This window comes from Triturus cristatus, chromosome 3_2 (assembly GCF_964204655.1).
Source record: "Triturus cristatus chromosome 3_2, aTriCri1.1, whole genome shotgun sequence".
NCBI classification, from domain to species: Eukaryota; Metazoa; Chordata; class Amphibia; order Caudata; family Salamandridae; genus Triturus; species Triturus cristatus.
Window position 1 is genome coordinate 476,622,924 of NC_140584.1, and position 15,086 is coordinate 476,638,009.

The window sequence follows — 15,086 nt, forward strand, 5'->3', positions numbered from 1 at the left end:
GCACCACTTTTGCCTCTTTCAGCACATCTGTTGCTTCTTTCTTCACTTCTCTTGCCTCTTTCCACACCCTTCGTGCCTCTTTCAGCACCTCTGTTGCTTGTTTCTACACTTCTCTTCCTTCTTTCTGCACTCCTTGTGCCTCCTTCTGCACCTCTGTTGCTTCTTTCTGCACTTCTCTTGGTTCTTTCAGCACCACTTTTGCCTCTTTCAGCGCCTCTGTTGCTTCTTTCTTCACTTCTCTTGCCTCTTTCTGGACCATTTGTGCCTCTTTCAGTACCTCTGTTGCTTGTTTCTACACTTCTCTTCCTTCTTTCTGCACCCCTTGTGCCTCCTTCTGCACCTCTGTTGCTTCTTTCTGCACTTCTCTTGCTTCTTTCAGCACCACTTTTGCCTCTTTCAGTGCCTCTGTTGCTTCTTTCTTCACTTCTCTTGCCTCTTTCTGGACATTTTGTGCCTCTTTCAGTACCTCTGTTGCTTGTTTCTGCACTTCTCTTCCTTCTCTCTGCACCTCCCGTGCCTCCTTCTGGACCTCTGCTGCTTCTTTCTGCACTGCTCTTGGTTCTTTCTGCACTGCTCTTGCCTTTTTCTGCATCCTTCTTGCCTCTTGGAGCACCTCTTTTGCTTCTTCCTGCACTTCTCTCTCCTCTTTCTGCGCCCCTCTTGCCTCTTTCTGCACCTCTATTGCTTTTTCTCTGCAGATCGCTTGCCTCTTTATGCACTTCACTTCACTTGTTTCTTTCAGCACCTCTGTTGCTTTTTTCTGCATATCTCTTGCCTCTTTCTGCACCCCTCTTTTCTCTTTCTGTACCTCTCTTGCCTCTTTCTACACCCCTGTTCCCTCTTTCTGCACCTTTCCTGCTGGTTTCTACATCTCTCTTGTCTCTTTCTGTACCTCTGTTGCCTCTTTCTGCACTTCTCTTGCCTCTTTCGGCACCCGTCTTGCCTCTTTCTGCACCTCACTTGCCTCTTTCAGCACCTCTGTTGCTTTTTCTGCAGATGTCTAGCCCCTTTCTGCACCTCATTTGCCTCTTTCAGCACCTCTGTTGCTTTTTTCTGCAGATCTCTTGCCTCTTTCTGCACCCCTCTTTTCTCTTTTTGCACCTCTCTTGTCTCTTTCTGCACTCATGTTCCCTCTTTCTGCATCTTTTCTGCCTGTTTCTGTACCTCTCTTGCCTCTGTATGTACCTCTGTTGCCTCTTTCTGCACTTCTTGGGCTCTTTCTGCACCCTTCATGCCTCTTTCAGCACCTCTGTTATTACTTTCTGCACTTCTCTTCCTTCTTTATGCACCCCTCCTGCATCTTTCTGTACCTCTCCTGCCTCTTTTTGCACTCCTCCTAATTTTTCTGCACCCATCTTGCCTCTTTTTTCACCTCTGTTGGTTCTTTCTGTACTGCTATTGCTTCTCTCTGTACCCCTCTTCCATCTTTCTGCACCACTCTTGCCTCTTTCAGCACCTCTGTTGCTTTTTTCTGTACATCTCTTGCCTCTTTCTGCACCCTTTGTGCCTCTTTCAGCACCTCTGTTGCTTGTTTCTGCACTTCTCTTCCTTTTTTCTGCGTCCCTCGTGCCTCCTTCTGCCCCTCTGTTGCTTCTTTCTGCACTTCTCTTGGTTCTTTCTGCACTGCTTTTGCGTCTTTCTGCATCCCTCTTGCCTCTTTGAGCACCTCTTTTGCTTCTTTCTGTACTTCTCTCTCCTCTTTCTGCACCCCTCTTGCCTCTTTCTGCACCTCTGTTGCTTCTTTCTGTATTTCTATAGCCTCTTTCTGCATCTCTCTTGCTTCTTTCTGCACCTCACTTGCCTCTTTCAGCACCTCTGTTGCTTTTTTCTGCAGTTCTCTTGCCCCTTTCTACACCTCACTTGCCTCTTTCAGCACCTCTGTTGCTTTTTTCTGCACCTTTCTTGCCTCTTTCTGCACCTCTCTTGTCTCTTTCTGTACCTCTGTTGCCTCTTTCTGCACTTCTCTTGCTCTTCCCACACTTTTCTTTCTTCTTTCTGCACTTCTCCTGCCTCTTTCTGTACCTCTCTTGCCTCCTTGTGCACCCCTCCTACCCTTTTCTACACCACTCTTGCCTCTTTTTGCACCTATGTTGATTCTTTCTGCACTGCTCTTGCTTCTTTCTGTACCTCACTTGCCTCTTTCTGCACTTCTCTTGCTTCCTTCTGCACTTCTTTTCCTTCTTTCTGCACCCCTCCTGCCTCTTTCTGTACCTTTCTTGCCTCTTTTTGCACCTCTGTTTTCTTTCTGCACTGCTCTTGCTTATTTCTGCGCCTCACTTGCCTCTTTCTGCACTTCTCTTGCTTCTTTTTACACCTCTGTTGCTTCTTTCAGCAATTCTCTTGCCTCTCTCTGCTATTCTCGTGCTTGTTTCTGTACCTCTCTTGTGTCTTTCTGCACCTCTTTTACCTTTTTCGGCACCTCTGTTGCTTCTTTCTGCACTCCTCTTTCCTCTTTCTGCACCTTTGACATAGAGGTAGTTTTAATCCCCCTGCCCTATTATGTACTAGGGCCTTGGAGGGGAGATCTTGCCAATCTCCGGGCCTGGTTAGTCAGAGTCATTTACCACCTGTAACAGTCAGCAAAAAGTTGGGGGCACAAGATGACTTTGTAACAAGGCCTTTTTCGGCACATCTGTTGGTTCTTTCTGCATATCTCTTGCTTCTTTCTGCACCTTTCTTCATCTTTGTGGACTTCTGTTGCCTCTTTCTGCATTTCACTTGCTTCTTTCTGCGCTTTTCTTCCTCTTTCTGCACATGTCCTACCTCTGCAGGGAGTAGTTAGGAATTAGCATTTAAAAAGCCTTTGAAATTCACTGAAAAAACCATAGCTTTCAGGGGTGTTATAGTTAGGAATTAGCAGTTAAAAAACCTTTGAACTTCACAGAAAAAACCATAGGTTTCATGGACGTTATAGTTAGAAATTATCATTTAAAAAACCTTTGAAATTCACTGAATAAAACATAGGTTTCAGCGATGTTATAGTTAGAAATTAGCATTTAAAAAACCTTAGAAATTCACTGAAAGAAACACAGGTTTCAGGGACGTTACAGTTTGTTGGACATTTCACTCGTACAAAACCAGAGGAATTCAACGGTTATAGTTAGTTGAGCTAACTATAACTCGCGACCCCGCAAAGCACTGCTGATGATATCACATATTACATCATTCATGACATGGGCAGTGACATCACTTATGACTTCACTGATGACATCTCAAATGACATCACTATTTACCCTCTGCCTACCATCAGTTAGCCTTGAATACTGGAATAAGCTTTCTAAGATGATAACTTTATCTTTACTAACACCAAGGAAGAACATTTGGTTACCTTAGAAAAAGTGCAGAGTTTTTTTAAGTGAAAGAAGGATTATGGTCACACCAGAAAAATGGAAGTTCATGGTCAAACAAATTGATTATCTTGGAAATACCATATCTGCTGATGGTATCAGACCCAAATTCTGTAACGTTGAAGCCATACTTAAGGCACCCATACCTAGTGACAAGGATGCCTGAAGGTCATTCCTAGGCGTATGCGAGTATTACACTGGTTTTTTACCTGACTATGCCTTGACCATCCAACCTTTAAGAAATGTACTAATAAAAGTTATTAAATTTGCTAGGACCACTGAAACTGAGGAGGCTTTTGCCAGCATCAATGATATGATAGTCAATACCTCTTCTCTAAGCCCTTTCATTTCTGGACAAAGATGGTTCATCACAGGTGAGGCCAGCATGAAAAGCATTTGAGCTGTGTTTGGCACCAAAAAGTGAATGGTAGAGAAATCACCATAGCCTTTGCCTCCATGGGCCTGCAAGAGGAAGAAACAAACTATGTGTCTGGGCTGTCCAGAAAGTCAAAACCTACTTATGGGGTAACTCATTTGAAATGTACACCGACCACATACCTGGCGGTCTTCTTATTGAAAAGTAACTGTTTGGACAAAGCCTGTGCACACCTTGACCATTTACTTTCTAAGTTGCAGGAGTATGATTTCACCATCCACTATATTCAAAGTGGTAAAAATATTCAGGCTGACTGTCACCTTTAGCAGTACCTGTCTGTGATGACTTCAAATAAGATTATGAGTGTTTTGTTGCAGCTATTGATGATATAACTTAACTTGATGGGGCTCCCATGAAAATGGATTGGCTAGAAGTTAGGACTCAAGATGTTTTATTGAGTGTTTTGGATTATTTAAAAAAGGGATGGCCAACTATTCCTAATCTTTCAGATTCCCTGAAACCGTTTGCCTAATTCTCTATTGAACTGTCTTGGGAAAATGGTATGTGTGTCAGGAGTGGTTGTTTTATTACTCCCATGATGTTGAGAGAGCAGTTTATCAAAATAGCATATGAAGGCCACTAAGGTATCACAGCTACATGCAAGAAACTTAGAGAACACTATTGGTAGCCTTCCATGTATAGTCATGTTACATCCTTTATTAATTGATGTCTTTACTGCATAGTTTCTGATAAGCATTAGAAGAGTGGAAAGCCTCATCATTTCGTTCCATTGCCTGACCAACCATGGCTTAAGATTGCTTCAGAATTTATAAGTCCTTTCAATTAACACTTAAAGTGGATTTATTATTCTTTTATAGAATCAGCTTCCACTCAATCCGTTCTACTTTTGCTTCAAGATGTTTTTCCCTTAGAAGGAATTCCCAAAGAAATAGTAATGGACAATGACATTCATTTAATCTCCAATGAAATAAAAATCTTTCTCTCCAAACACAATATTAAACATCTTCAAGTCACACTATATAGTCTGTCTGCCAATGGTTAGGTAGAGATGGCTAATCACTTTCTTGAGGAAGGTATTCAGTCTGCTCTCTCCTCTGGTACTGATATAAAAAATTCTTGGAAGACAATGTTAAAGCTGATCACTCTACAAAACATTATCTACTACAGGTGCCACTCCTTTGAATTATTAAGACAGAGGAAATGCGGATCAAGAGTTTTGCCAATTTGGTTGGACTCATCCTAATTGAGTGCCTTCTTTGCAGGAGAGAGTACAGTTGAAGCAGCAAAAAGAAACACAATATTATAATTCTTGTAAACATGCTACTGAGAATAATTTTTGTGTAGGGAACTGGGTCCTCATTAAAAAACCTGTCATAGTTAAAAAAGGGGGCTCCAGATGCACTTCTCCTTTTTAAATTGAATGTGTTTCCAATAATGCTGTCTTGGTATATGGAAAGAGTTGGTGGAATAAGTAGGCTTATACCGATTTCTGATACACAAGTGCAAATAAACAAGACAATACAAGTTTTCCTTGATGAAGATTTCATCTTTTATGAGTCTGACAGACCCAAAAGTGAAAGCATGCCTACACAATGTTCCTCTAACCAGATGTTTCCTGTGCTGAAAGCTCCAAGGTAATGGACACTGAACGTACTTAGAGTATGCAATACAATATGGTAAATGAGATTGGTAATTCTAATACTTATGTTTCCACTTCCAGTTAAATGTAATATTTTCGCTTACCCTTCCTTACAGGAACCAGCATTTGTAAAAAGAGTTTCCAAGTTACCTGTAATGGTTTTAGATTAATATTTAATTTAATTTTTGCTTATGGGGGGGGGGAGATGATGTAATGCGTTTGGTTAGTATCTTTACTGTGTTGTCACTGGTTAGAATATTATGTAAATTGAGATTATTTAGTCCTTTATGGCATCTCCATCTCTGGTTGCTTAGAGAGGTACAGTCTCAATTTGTTATGAGACTTGTTATTTGTACTTGGAAATACACTTCCTTTATTGCTCTACTTGCAGTCTCCATACATCTTTATTGTGGCTACTCCAATACTACACTGATCTCTTTTGAAAGAAAAGTTATTCTTTTTCCCAGGTTCTATACATTCAATGTCCACATTTCACTCTTTAGTATGTTGTGCTAGTGTCCAAACAACAAGACAAACTGTTGTCTGTCCACGTAGGGTGAGCTGCATGAGCATAATTTTTGATAAACATGAGAAACCTATATAGTCTCACCTCATGAAGAATTGGGCATGCAAAGAGGAATCTCCAAAGAAAGGCAGTTTTAATGGTGGTCTATAAGAGAATGATATAACAGAATTGATTAGTCAGAAAACATAAGCATAGGATTTTTTGTTTGCCAAATAGTCAGTTTCAAGCCTGCTTTGTGTCTTCATGGAGCTGCTTCACACTCTCATTGAACATAGAATACAGCTTTTTCCCTATGTGTAAGATTTTAAATTTCTTCCAAGTACTGTCTGAAATGAGGATAATCAGTCTATGGGCTAGAGTTTATGTATATTGACAGAAGTCCAAGAAGAGAATATATATCAGAAAATGCATGGATAAAGTTCTACTCTCAACTCTAGGAGACAAAAAATAATCTTAATTTGATGCTTGGCCAGCAAAAAATACTGTTTAGAATATAGTGGACTCCAGTACAAATGAAAAGTCTTTATTTATTAACAACAGAATATTACAATTTGCTTGATATTTGGAAGTATAATTGCACCATATGAGTTGGAAACGTTTTGAAAGCAACTTCTTACTGGGTTGATGCTTATGTTAGAGAGTAATTGGTTCTTGGGAACAATTGACTACAGTCTCTTCTATTTGTGATGTTACAAGCTATCACAAATAATTCAAAATTGTCTTAGAAGAAGTATAAGGATTTCAAAACATGCAAACCCAAGATTACCTCAAACTTTAAGAATAGATTAGAAATATGATATTGATATTTAGGCACAAGAGAGTAAGCATCTTTAAAGCTAAACAAATAACTGTACGTGAAAATATAAGGGAGTGCCAGAAATCGGGTCTCTGCTGATCATCAATGTTAGAAATTGGGTCTCTAGTTGGCAGAGGTTTGCACCCTGTCCATGTAGGGACCACAATCCTAGTCAGGGTAAGCTAGATACACACTTTAACCTGTGCTCACCCTTTGGTATCTTGGCACAGAGCAGGCAGGCTTAACTTAAGAGGCAATGTATAAAGTAAATGAGTCTCACACGCACACACACACACACACAATAATATGATGAAAACACCACAAAAAGACTCCGCGCAGATTTAGAAAATTAGAGAATATTTATCTGAGGATAACAACACCAAAACGACAAAAATGCAATCAGTAAAAGTTGAGATGGGAATTTTGAAAGAATACATGTAAAAATAGTGCTTAGAAGTCACTAGCAGTTACAAGGTTACTTGAGGTCATGAGGGACCATTACAAATCCAAAGTTCAGTCCAACCACAATGGAGGGCAGGCTGGCTTTGAGGCTCATGCACGTCTCGCTGAAAAAGTACCTTTGATAGGGCAAGTGTCAAAGTCGAGACCATGATGCGTCGGTTTCGATTCAAGGAGTGGGTTCTCGTGTTGTTGTAGTGCTCCATAGAGAAGAATGCACTCCATCATTGATGAGCCATGCAAAGCATCGCCATCGGGCCATGCAGGCTGTGGGACTGCTGTCGTCAAAGGGTGATGCATAGAGCTCCGGCCAGCGCAGTTGTGACGATACGTGGGTTCTGTAGCAAAACAGCTACAGAATGCACTTCTGAGGCCCAGGACTGTAGGGGGCACCTCAGGCATGGACTCACAGATGGTAGAGTCTGGCAGGATTGCAGAAAGTCGTTTGTGTCCCTGAGACTTCAGAAAACAGAAGCAGCCCTTGGAGTCACTCTGGGATCAAGTAAGTTGGGCCCAGTCCTTGTCCTTAGCAGGGCAGAGATTAGCAGGGCAGTTCAGCAAAGCAGAGAAGCAGTTCCTCAGTCAAGGCAAAGTGGCAATCCTTACAGCACAGCAGTCTTTACTCGAGCAGAGTTCTTCCCAGGTCCAGTTGTGTGCTGATTTGGTAGGGTCAGAGCCCCAGTACTTATGCCCAAAAGTGCCTTTGATATAGGGTGTAACTTAAAAGCAACTCTCTGAAGTGCACAAGTATCCCTTTCAACCCAGCCCTGTCTGCCAGGTTAACTGTGGGGGGAGAATCAGTGCTTTTTGTGTGGCAGGACACTACCTATTGAAGTATAAGTGTCAGCCCCTCCCTGCCTGGGAAGACCCATCAAAAGTCAAATGAGTGCTCAGAATGCAGATGAATTTCACCTTCCTGTGTTTGTGGCAGTCTAGAGAGATTGCATAAAGTGTAGTTGTCACCCAGTCCACACGTGTATTGGAGATAGGCTGCAGGCACACAGAGCAAAGTTTAAAGCAGAGAAATGTCCACTTTCTAAAAGTGCCATTGCTAAAATAGTACTGTCAAATCCAAATTTACCACTGAAGAGGATTTACTATTACCATTCTAAAGATATGAAACATAAAAAAGCTACTCTTCTCTGACAGGAATTACAGCTTAAAAGTGTATTAAGAATTTCCTAATGCTAACCCATGAATGGAGTAGGCCTCTCAGTAGTGTAAAACAAAATAGGTTGCTTGTCACTACCAGGACATGCCAAACATGAAAGTCCTACCTTTTATTTACATAGCACTCTGCCCTTGAGACTACTTTGGCCCTACTTAAGGGGTGACTTGTGTGTAATAAAAGTGGAGTTTCAGGGTGTGCTAGTTTTAAAAGACAAATCGAAGTGGCAGTAAACTGCACACACAGGCACTGCAGTGGCACGCCTGAGACAGGTTTGGAAGGCTACTTCTGTGGGTGGCACAATTAGTAGCGCAGGCCCACTTATAGCATTTAATATACAGGTCCTGGGTATATCGTATACCACTTTACAAGTAAATGAAATATGTCAAACAGGTGTAAACCAATTATACCATGTATAGAGGAAAGAGCACAAATATTTTAGCACTGGTCATCAGTGGTAAAGTGCCCAGACTCCTAGAACCAACAAAAAGAATATCAGAAAAATAAAAAAGAATGGGGGTTACACTTCAGAGACGGCCATTTTCCACTGGGGGCAATTAATTATAGTAATAATTGAATGTCATTCTTTTTATTAGTGTATATAGCACTAAGTTAAGGTACTTAGTGTCCCTCTGTTGTACTCCTCGAGTGGTCTAGGAAGACCTACAAAGTATTGAATCAAATCCACAAATATCTGTATGTTATTTTGAATTCCAAAAATGAATCTTCTTTATTAGTCAATGTAATTCATCATAATGATACTTCTCATATGTGAATATTATCTTGAGTTCAACATGCATCTTAAATGTCCAAGTTACATATATTATCCCTTAGATAATCCCAAATCATTTTGAGTCGGAAGACTCTTCATCAGGGGATAGTAATCCTATACATAAATGAATTGTAATCAATTTCTAGACATAGGACCTTCGGGTAAGAACAGCTTAGAAACAGTACCATGCTTCACAATAACTTGAATAACATATTATTACATGCATAGAAGTAGAGTCAGAACCATGTAGTACGAGAGCAGCTGAATGGTCAACAACACTTCAGAAGCAAGAAAAGTAATAGAGACAGTGTGGGTGAAAAAGTGCAGGAAGTTCACAAAAGAAAGGTGAAAGTGAGAAGCAAAGAAAGTGATGCGCGCCGGTGACCAGCGGTGAAAGAGTGAACTGGAAAAAAACGGGAGACGTGAAGGAGACATCGTGAAACTGTAAGACGATTGAACCCGTGATGAAAAGATCCGGGAAATGTGAGCCCCTCAGCGGTTAATAAATACATAAATACATAAAGCGGAATAACGCGAATACACACAGTGATTGAAGTTCAACACTGCATAACATCTAAAAATGGGTATGAGAGTAAAGAGTGAGGGATGTGCTACGCAAAAAGTACACCGCTCAAAAAACGGAAGCACCAAAAGACAAAGCGCTTACCTATGTCAATAAGCCGTAGCTTCAAGATGTATGGTCCGCGAAGAAGGGTGGTGAAAATCGGTGACAAAACACCGATTTCTAAACGCATCGCGAGTAGGTAGACAGAGAAAACGGACTACTCTATGTAAAGAGTATTGGTGAGCGCCATATTGGAATGGTGAACAAACACGAGTAAATGGAACGTAGGTGGTAAAAAGAATATATATGCCGGTAGTGTAAAACAACCTCATGGTATGTGAAATGGAATAAGCTGAGACAAGGACAGTTAAAAAATGAGTGAAAAAGTGAAAGTGGTGGCAAAATTAAAAGCAGATAAAGGAAGGTGAAAAATACATGGAGTTGAGATAAAACCAAACAGTGAAAGTGACATAATAAACATGGTAATTCACCCGGATACATAGATCACAAAAAACAACTGTATTCTAGGCAGTCATTAAGACCTTTTGGCTGGCAAGAATCCAGTTTTTTTATCCAAATTAATTCTTTTTGTAAAAGCCTTTTTTTTGTTGTCAACTCCTTGCATCATGTTCACGACTTCTAGTACCAGAAATCTCAGTTGACTGATGTTATGTCTTTCGTTATTGAAATGTACCGCAATAGGTGATTTTTCAGATTTAGTTCTGATGTTGCTCTTGTGCTCTGTCATTTTCACCTTGATTTTTCGTTCGGTCTTTCCCACGTATGTTAGTCCGCAGGGACATTTCAATAGGTAAGCCAGATTTTTATAATCGCATGTAGCAGTGGTGTGTAACCAAATAGGTGTTCCTTTTGTGGGATGTGGAATACTGGTGCCTTTGATTATGTTGTTGCAATGACCACAATTTAGACTAGGAACTGTTCCTCTGTAGATTGTTGTTTCTGGTTTTGGAGGTTTTGATAAAAGTTCTTTCAGGTTTTTTGTGCGTTGGTATGTAACTAATGGTTGTGAGTTTAAAATGCCGTTAAAGTCACTTTCATTTTGGATCATAGGCCAATATTTTAGCATCGCTTTCTTAATCTGCTTTTCGTTGAGTATTTAGACACAAATACAGGTCTATTGCTGGTGTCTGGTTTTTTATGACTTTTCAACAGTTGTGTACGTTCGATAGTCTCAGCTCCCTCAATTGCATTTGTTATGACTGAGGTAGGGTATTTTCTTTCTTTGAATTTAGTAATCAGGAGTTGTTTGTTTTTTCAAAAAATTCATTGTTGGATGAAATTAGTTTAATCCTTAAGATTTGTGAGTATGGTAGATGTTTTTTCAGTGAGTTCTGGTGACAACGGTTGCAATGTAGAGTATTATTTCTGTCTGTGTCTTTTTTGTAAAGATCCGTTATCAACTTTTTACCTTGTTTAATGACAAGTACATCCAAAAAGGATATCTGATTGGTGTTGATGTTGTGAGTGAACTTAATTCTGTCATTGATGGTATTCAAGAACTCGAGAAATTGTTGGAGGTCGGCGTTTTCTCCCCTCCATATCAAAAAGATGTCATCTATGTATCTCAAAAATTTTAAAATCTTGTCACTCCACTCCTGGTTAAATAGGATGTAATCACATTCAAGTTTATGCATATAAAGATTAGCGAAGCAAGGTGCTGCGCAATTGCCCATTGAAGTGCCAGATAGTTGTTGGAAGAATTCATTGTTCCATCGGAAATAACTGTATTGTAAGGTGAATTGTAGCAATCCAAGTAAGAACACTTTCAAATTTTCTTTGATGGGATGATTGACCAAAAAGGATTCAATTGCCTCTATTCCTTCCAAATGTGGGATAGATGTATATAATGTGCACACATCAATGGTACATAATGTGATTGAGTCTTCTTTGTCCAATTCGATGGTACTGATTTTATTGAGAAAATCGGTAGTATCGCGTATGTAGGTTGTCATCTTTTGAACAAGTGGTTATAGATACTCGTCAATATATTTTCCAGTTGGTTCGTGGATCGTGTTTATGGTAGATACAATTGGCCTGAATGGTGGATTTTGCAGGTGCTTATGTACTTTGGGTAACATGTATAATGTAGAACTACTCGATTGTTGTAACAAAAGGTATTTCTTGTCTTTGTCGGTGATGGTTCCTTGAGATCTTGCTTGTTCAACAATAGTAGTGAGGACTTCTTGAAAAGCGTGGGTAGGATCATGTGTTTATTAGAACATTAAATCTTTGGCAGCTCTATTAAAGGCACTGAAGTGGCTCAGTGCTAAGAATGACTGGCCTATAACTTATTGTCAGGGTCTTTAACAACCAGTATAGACCCCAGCAGCAGGCTATAAAGATAAAATACATGTTATTGTAAGCTAATAAAAATGTAATTTATAAATAAAAGGAATGCATACATCAAACAGTAGTTAATGTCAGCATTATACGAATTGTAATGTAGCTCTTACTGTTTCATAGAGGTTGCTAGCTCGTTTGCTAAAAGCTTTGCTTTCATTGTAATAAAGAATATCTGTTTCTCCCAGCGTGCACTGCTAGAACAAAAACAGAAAAAGAAGCGCCAGGAGCCACTCATGGTTCAGTCCAATGTGGATAGTCGTGCAAGAGCCCGAAGAATGAAACATTCCGAAGAGCAAGCACCCTTGGTTGAGTCCTATCTCAACAGCAACAGCAGCACCATTTACCATGGTATGTGTGCATGATTACTTGTACAGATGACTGTCAATGGTGCCCTTATCAACCTTAATCCTGAGTCATAGGCGAGAAAGATGAATATGAAATGTAGCTACAGGAATGCAGAGACAGCCTGTAATCTTGAAGGTTCAGCTCCTCCAGAGAGAGGCCATCTTTGGCTTAATCTAACTTTTGTTACAGAGTGGACAAAAGTATGCTCAACTCCGATTCTGTCATACTCATTTTGTTCCCAAAATGTAGAAGGGAAATATGGCATTGCATTCAGAATTTACTTTGTGCTCATGTACTACAAATGTCTTGATAATGATAAAACAAATATGGGGCCAAGTTGATCTGTGAATTCCTTTTTAATTTTGTAATTTTCCTTGTGAATTCTAAATAATAAGCATAATGCTGCAGGTAAAATACAACTATAATGTACACATTTGCCACTGGACTGCATAACAAATGTACATCATTATGAGCATGAAGAGACTTTCAAATGCCATACATCACACTTAATGAATACCAGCCACCAGACATAGCCAATTGTTTTCGAAATGACATATGTGAAACCTTAGAAATATGTTTATTACAGTAATAAGTGACATAGAGTTCAATGAACATTTTTCTGAGTGTGGCATCTTGTAAAATCTACTGGACTAAAATATTTTTTGCAGCATTTTATCTTTTCATGGGGCTGTGATCTTTTTCTTGCTATTTTTCTTTCATGGAAACAATGTGGAAAAAAACATTCACATGCTATCTTGTCAAATCATAGCACTCCCCCAAAATTCAACATAACTAGTTTAATGTGAAAGAAGCTTTGAAAGCCACATGTAACAAAAAAGAAGTCAATTGGAAGTGTATTTTTATTTTTCTTACTAAGATATCCAGCATTACAGTTATACACCAAGAAATCTATCAAACTTTGGAGCAAAGTTCACCTAGATTTTGTAAACATAGCACTTAACTACGTATGAGCTTGCGTAGTCATCTGAAATAATTTACACAACAGCCCTGAATTTTCTCCGCACGGAATCTATGGATTGAAAACTTTTTGAATTTATATACAAAACTAGATTCAACCTTACATTCGAGAAGTCTTACTATTTACATTATTTTATTCTATTTTTTATATTATGTGAGTGCTTTTGTAAAGCACCTCTAAACACCCTTAGATGGTCTGAAAGTTCTATGTGGCACAGGTGAGCGATGAATTTAAATATGGTGCATCTGCAAAAATAAGATGGCAGGAAACCTGTCAATATTCCAGGAGGAGTGGAGCGTGCAAGAAGATAATCGCCATCTAAAATGTCCCCTGCAAAAAGCTTTGAAGATGAGCAAGAGTCCTGAAAGCCTGGGTGAAGATGCGAAACCAGTCTTTGATGTCCCATATCACCAACTTTTAATGTATATGTAATAAACACAAATCAAGCTCAGATCTTTGGAATGATAAAGCTTTTCCTTACAATCTTTTCAATAACTGTACAAAATAAGTCAGAGATATTCTTCACACAATGAACTTGTTTATAAACCATATCAGTCGAAAGTGAGTACATTTCTCATCTCGACATGAACCAAGTCCCTGTTTATTTGTCTAGATGTTTGTAACGAAACGAAGAGCATTAACTAATATTTTAAACTTGTGATTCTTAGTCTCACAAACAGACAAATGTTTCTAAGTCCATATTATTGCTCTGTGGTGCTTTGTAAGAATTGGCACTGTCGCCTTACTGAGATTAATTGAAATGGCCCTTGAAAAACTATACCTATAATGCGAAACACAGGTTGAATGGCCACTTATCACAATATTTTTGAAGAAATAACATCTAACCAAACTTGGAAAACATGCAGAAAAGACTATGCAGTAAGTGGTCTGATGGGAAATACGAGGCCTACTTCATTTGTAAAAAACGCAGATGCTGATTATCAGTTGTAGTTTATTTGAAAGGATAAACAAACAATGACTTATAAAACATAGAAGCCTTGCATTTGAAAAGACTGGAATTAAAAAAGAGATGAGTAAGGTCATAACTAAAGTTCAGATAGTCTACGTAAAAATGCATTTATGATCAATACGAATGTCAAAGTATATGAGTACACATGAAGCACAAAGTAAATGTATTCTGTATAGATACATTTGTGGAATGCCCAATTTCCTTTGTTGCAACTGGAGTTCATGCCACTTTGACCTGTTGCTTAGGATATTTACCAGTGAAACGAAATGAAAGAAAACTTTGGGGCACATGCATCAAACATTTTACTGGTCGCAAACAGGCCGATTCACAGAATCAGCCAGTTTGCAACTGGAAAAATGCCTTTTCTGATGATTGAACCTTTTTGTATTCGCAAAATAGGTAATCGTAATTTTTTGCGTTGACTGAAATTGCGAATGCATTTAGTGAATCGCAATTTGCGTTTCCCTATTTGAGATGCTTGTAGCATTTCCTAAATGCGACTGTGCATTTAGGAAATGCTAATTACCATCAACTTGAAGTTGATATTAATTAGTGCATGCATGGGAAAATGCAAAGAAATGCATTTTTTTAATTTGCTATGTAGCACACACATGCCCATAGGGCATGTATGTGCTACACATGTGGATACTTACCTTTTTGGGGGGTGCCTAAGGGGTCCTATTTATGAGGGGGAGTGTCACTGATTGATTAGACCTGGGCACTTCCGTATAAAGCCCGCAAGTGCCCAGGGCCGTCTGT

General features: G+C 39.3%; 1 protein-coding gene across 1 annotated transcript in view; it reads left to right on the forward strand.

Moving 5' to 3' along the window:
* LOC146857563 (tubby protein homolog) overlaps positions 1 to 15,086 on the forward strand; it is a 995,297-nt gene that overhangs the window by 810,587 nt on the left and 169,624 nt on the right. Inside the window, exon 4 of the mRNA XM_085648119.1 lies at positions 12,219 to 12,381. Within this exon, the coding sequence (XP_085504245.1) occupies positions 12,219 to 12,381 (163 nt within the window). The remainder of the gene's footprint in view (positions 1 to 12,218; positions 12,382 to 15,086) is intronic.